Below are 6,143 nucleotides of genomic sequence, written 5' to 3'. Positions count from 1 at the left end.
GTTCACCTGTGAACAAAGTGACATTTAGATTCTGGTGGACTGAATTAAAGTCACATGGCCTGAGCCTGAATGTGAGTCTCTGTATGAACATAAAGACCAGGTCCTGACCCTGAGGGACCACATGCGCAGTCTGTGGTCCTGGCAGAGGGCGAAGATGAAGGAGTCTTCCTCCAGCTCTCTGACAGCCAGACTGAGGGCCAGGTCTGGAGGACTCTGCTCCCCACGGATGGCGGTGGGCATCCAGCCCGACAGCCTCTGCATCATGGAACTCCTCTTCAGCTCCAGCACCGACACTCCGCCTGCAGGAGGAGGACACGTCTTTTCATGTGGAAGACAACACGCACACGTAATATCAGAGAGGACACTCCAGCTGTTTCTGTTAGAACAACTCAACAGTAGCTGCAGTGAGGTCACAATCACTTTCATCACCAACTCATTGAATTATATTTTGTCCAGTAATTGATCCGTTAAATATCTGATCACTGGTCCAATAAATGAAGCAGCAGCTGTTTGAATGACGTGAAACCAGTTAATGATCCAGTTCACTTCTGTGTCATGTCACAATCTGAACAGAAAAATGATCACAACAGTAATCAGCAGATAATCAATGAAAATAAACTGAATTCACATCCACAATGAACCACAACACTGATCTGAAGTTAATTAGGCTTCAACTACTTCCTACAGAGACAGTGACACCCTCTGGATCTGGATCTGTGTGCTGAGGTCTCACTTTGGTTTCAGGTGAACCTCAGAGGATTCACATGGACCCTCCCCTCCTGTGAGCAGGAGGGAGATTCAGGTAGAGGTTCAGGTGTGTGAAGCAGCAGGGAAGACTGTGGTCTTTACCCTGAGAGTCGTGGGGCGGCAGAGTGACCACCATGATGCCTCCTGCAGGTGAAGCCAGGGCGTAGTGAGCCTCCCCCTGGTAACTGAGCCAGGCCGCAGAGGTGCTGGGACTCCCCGTTTGTCCCACCTGGCTGGGGATGACGGCACTGTGAGACGGGTCCTGCAGACTCAGCTTCCCCACATCAGTGAAGACGGACTGCATGTGGAGCTCAGTCACCAGCTCCTGGAGTGGAACGAGAGAGGGGGACTTTTATTTTGAAAAGAAATAAGTTACAACTTCCTAACAGTCTATTGGAACTGCTACTGTGTTCAAACTCAGGTTTCGAAAAACTAAAGACCTCCTGAGGAGGTCCTCAGGTTCAAGATCAGGTTGAGGATCAGGATCAGAACCTGAGGAGGCCCTCAGGTTCAGGTTCAGCTGAATCCACGTCACTGCTCTTCTGCAATTTGTCGGTTCAGCTACAGTGAAACATTCGTTGTGTGTGATGGTGAGTAACTCTCAGGTTCACTGACCTAATTAATGGCCATTCAGTATCTACTGGTCTAAATCAAACTTGTCAAAGATAGTTTGTGAGGGAAGACGCTCCACTCTGTGCAGCGGTTCCAAACTTTTTCAGACTTGTGTCCCACTTGAAAATCTCAAAAATGTTGGTGGCCCACATCTTAACAACACAAGTATACAATGTGGTCCAGACAGTGACGAGCTCAGAGTTCCTGTCATTGACTTGTCAGTGATGGGCCTTAATATTAACAGTTATTAAAACAGACTTTCAATCATTTTAAATCTGTCGAAGATCATTTAGTTTTAGTTTTAAGACACACTTCCAATACCTTCATGGCCCAGCAGGTTGGGAACCACTGCTCTAAACAAAAATAGCTGCGTTATTAACCGTGTCAGACACAGACTCTGTTTTCATTCAACTAGATGAACCAGTTGATACACTGATGAGGTCGCAGGCGCAGGTGCCCCATGTGTAGAGGCTACAGTCCTCGCTGCAGTCGGACCTTTACTGCATGTCACTCCCTCTCTCTGCCTCCCCATTTCCTGTCCAATAAAGGCACAAAAGCCCTCAAAAAATAAACAAAAAAATAAAATAAAATAAAATAAAAAGTCTACAGGTTAGAATCAGATCACACCTGAGAACCAGTAATTGATTATCAGCTGTCAATCGACTTATCAATGAACGACTGTCAGCTGCAGCACACACTCATCATGGAGATGATCCAGGCCAGTACTCACGCTGCGGTACATGCGTGTGGGGTGGGGCAGCACCAGCCTGTGGACGCTCTGATTGGTAGAGATGAGGATGATGACATTGTTGAGGGTCTCCTGGATGCTGACCCCCCCGGGCAGAACAGTACAGTGGGTGAACCTGAGTTTGACGGCATTGTTGAGCAGATTGGTGTCCAGAGACTGCTCCACCAGCTGGACTGTGTCTCCTGACGTGGACCTGCAGAGTCAGAGAGTCCGGGTCAGTGTTCAGTCACTGGTCTGTGTGTGAAGATATGAAGCTTCAAGCGCAGACTTCAGCTCTCTGCATGAATCATACAGAGGCTCTGGAGGAGCTGACATCATTAGAAATGTTAGGATTAACATAATTATAACATAAGTATAATTCATTTAACAGTCAGTGACTATAGTATGGACCACATGGACTGTCCAGACCGATACTGCGGACCCCTTCAGCTGAGGGACTTTCTGTCCTCAGTCTTCAGTGAATGAACAGCTGCTCAGGTGTGTTACAGTCAGGTGACTTGAGAGGGTCTGGTTGGTTTCACACTATGTTGTGGGTCAGTATCCAACATGTCATTGATTGATGTTACATCAGTGTTTTAATGTGTTTATGTTCATTTTCTATCTTTTGATAGGAAGCACTTGGTGCAGGTCATTTCTTTGCTGTAACGCACTCTTTAGTGATGGTTCCTGTGACACCTAAGCTCGTTGGCGTGTGACAAAAAAATAAATCTATTTTTTACTTTGTATCGAGGCGTGATTTGTTCGTGATTCGTTCTAATAATATCACATGACCAATGACATCCAAAGCTTCGTTTCTCACACCCACGTGACCGCTTCGAACTGTTTTTCAAAGGTTTAAAAATGTGCGCAATGCGGTGCACCTCCGTGGGTTGTGGGGTATTGCTGCAGTATTACAGATCTATGTGCGTGAAGCTCATGTGCGAGTACTCCAGTGGCTCACCTGGTAGAGCACACGCTATTTGATTTTGAGCCTTCTGGCAGCGGCCTGGGTTCAAGACCGACCCATGGTCCATTGCTACATGTCTTCTCTTCTCTGTCTCCCTTCCTTTTTACCCCGTCAATTCATGAGTGTCACTTTTACACATGGGAAATTGTCCAAATGTACAATGCAAAATGTTCTTTGTTGTTTTTCTGTTATTTGGAGAATGTGGTTGAGCTCTGATTTAAAAAACTTCCAGTAATGAATCATTTTTCAATACAACTGTGTTAAAATCTTCACTGTGCCATCACTAGCACTTTGTGCTACAATTCTTGTATGAAAGGTGCTATACAAATAAAGTTTATTATTATTATTGTTATTATAATTATAATTATAATTATTATTATTATTATTATTATCATTATTATTATCTGGACTGTGAAGCAGATCATTTAACTCAGAGTTTATCCTGCTTCTTCTCTCAGCACTGACATCAGTTAACACCAGTGGTCCACAGATGACGCCTCCAGCATGTTTGACAGCTGATGTGGTCTGATCTGGTTTGATCTGGATCATCTATCCAAACAATCTTGTTCTAGACCTGAGAAGGCTTTTAAAGATGTTTTCTTGTCTTCCTTTCAGCTCCTCAGTGTTACCAGAGCCAACACCTTGTGGTAGACCCTCTGACTGACTGTGAACTCTGTCCCTGTCCAGATGCTGGGGAGAGGTTTTTCATAAACTTTGGTCAGTGCTGCTGAGCTCACTCATCCTTCTTTTTAAAACTGTACAAACTGTGGATTTGTCCACTCCTTATCTTTCTGATGTGCGTCTGTGTTTCTCCAGTGTACTTTACTGTGTTTTACCACACTGTATGAAGGTAAATGTAAGTATCAGTATTAAAGAGCTGGAATCAGGGTCGTCCCTCTGTGTCTGTAAGTTTAAAGTCACATGTGAGGACAGTGCAGACACTTCAGACTGAAAACAGATACAGATAATATGAGACGAATGTAAGCTGGACAGTGCAGAAGATCCTTCAGGGACGGGGGTGTTTCACCTGATGGTGACATTACTCACCAGTGTATGAATCTGTTACTGGTGACTGACAGCAACTTCCCACTCTCCTCATAGTGAAACGCACCAGCACTGTCCGGGAACTTCTGGCCACCAGGGAGAGCGCTCAGACCTGCAGACAGGAACCAGAGGGATCAGATCCAGACACCACTTCAGGGGCTGGTCTCACAAACACAGACTTTCACTGTATCAGATAGAACGAGTCTGAACTCATCTTCTGCACAAAGCATTTTAGTTTGTGACTATCCTAAACTGGACTGTGACAACGGTTACAAGTCGTTTTACTTTGGAAATTCAATGGAGTGAAACAACAAAAACGGCTGCTGTCTCAAAAACTGTTTCCCTTCCCTCTGCTCTCTCCATAACGATGCAAGGAAACCACAAATTATGAGCCATGTTTTCTTATTTTTTCTTGTTGGGTGCTGCTGGTCAGTGCAGGTGTCACTGATTGTTACCATAGTAACACTGATCTTAGACCTGACATAGTCTGCATGTTTTGTTAATCAGACTGTTTTACTTAAATTACTGATTCGTTTTAAGACAAAAAAGATTAGACACCTTACCCCCAGACCAAGTTTATTGTTTCACTTTTTTAATTTTCAAAGTAAAACATCTTGTGTTGAACTGTTGAATTCTTCCTAAAGGCTCAGAGGTTGGATGTGGTTTCCCATTCGGCCATTTTATTATATTTGGAAAATAAATGTCTTAATTTATTCCTAATTAATTTTACCTTAAGGTAGTCAAGAACTAAACTGCTTTGATCAACAGATGAATTCAGACTCAGTCTATCTGAAGTCTGTTTATTTGATCTAATACACGGTGACAGCGCGTCTGTGTGAGACCAGCTCCTGGAGTCACTTAGTTTCACACCTTCCTGTTTTCAGGATCGATCACGTCTGTCGTCTCTGTTCTGAAGTTAAAATGTTAGTTTGTGACTTCATGTCACAGTTTACCGCTTCACAGGTGAGCCAACAGCTCCATGTTACCGGCTAGCTAACTAGCTAAAGAGAGACAGGACACAGAGGAACAGTTCACCGTCTGTCACCTGCTCAGGAGCTAACGGCGGCGACTTCAAGGGGTTCAGGTCACGGTGTTTTCAGCACAAACACAACCGTAACACACCAACTGTTATACCGGGCCCCGTTCACTCAGGCTGACTGTAACCAGCGTGGTGGCGCTTCTAGCGGTGCTAGCTGTTGTTAGCATGTCCCCCCGTCAAACCCTCGCGTTCAGACGAACGTGTTTTAAAGTAAGAGCGGAGGACGGAGCTGTGAGGGAGTAAGAAGGTTTACCGAGGTCCACGGTCACGTCTCTGAACCGCTGCAGAGTTTCCCTCTCAAATCCACAGATCTCGATGAAGCTGCGCTCCAGCACCGCCGCCATCTTCTCCTCATGCAACTGTGACGTCAGAGGATCAGAAGCCGCGCGCTGAGCGTTCGAATATTTAAAGACAAAGGACACCACAGACATGTCACTACAGACTGGTCACCACAGACAGATTACTACAGACATCACCACAGACAGGTCATTACAGACATGTCACTACAGACAGGTCACTACAGACAGGTCACTACAGACAGGTCACTACAGACAGGACACCACAGACATCACCACAGACAGATTACTACAGACATCACCACAGACAGGTCATTACAGACATGTCACTACAGACATGTCACTACAGACTGGTCACCACAGACAGATTACTACAGACATCACCACAGACAGGTCATTACAGACATGTCACTACAGACAGGTCACTACAGACAGGTCACTACAGACAGGACACCACAGACATCACCACAGACAGATTACTACAGACATCACCACAGACAGGTCATTACAGACATGTCACTACAGACAGGTCACTACAGACAGGACACCACAGACATCACCACAGACAGATTACTACAGACATCACCACAGACAGGTCATTACAGACATGTCACTACAGACATGTCACTACAGACTGGTCACCACAGACAGATTACTACAGACATCACCACAGACAGGTCATTACAGACATGTCACTACAGACAGGTCACT

The 6,143-nt window shown here is 45.2% G+C and overlaps 1 protein-coding gene across 1 annotated transcript in view; it reads right to left on the bottom strand.

The window, feature by feature from the left end:
* The window catches only part of nup160 (nucleoporin 160), a gene marked incomplete at its 3' end in the record, with an annotated part of 18,886 nt that extends 13,348 nt beyond the window's left edge, over nt 1–5,538 (bottom strand). The window contains exons 1-5 of the mRNA XM_023421237.2: nt 5,390–5,538; nt 4,101–4,209; nt 2,090–2,300; nt 850–1,072; nt 109–299 (exon numbers count right to left, since the gene is read on the bottom strand). Coding sequence (XP_023277005.1) covers nt 109–299; nt 850–1,072; nt 2,090–2,300; nt 4,101–4,209; nt 5,390–5,480 — 825 coding nt within the window. The remainder of the gene's footprint in view (nt 1–108; nt 300–849; nt 1,073–2,089; nt 2,301–4,100; nt 4,210–5,389) is intronic.
* Between the last annotated feature and the right edge of the window lie 605 nt (nt 5,539–6,143).

The sequence above is a fragment of the Seriola lalandi genome, unplaced genomic scaffold (genome assembly GCF_002814215.2).
Source record: "Seriola lalandi dorsalis isolate HSWRI2012SDOR001 ecotype SW California unplaced genomic scaffold, Sedor1 jcf7180002054669, whole genome shotgun sequence".
Lineage (NCBI taxonomy): Eukaryota > Metazoa > Chordata > Actinopteri > Carangiformes > Carangidae > Seriola > Seriola lalandi.
This window is presented reverse-complemented; position numbering and strand designations above follow the sequence as displayed.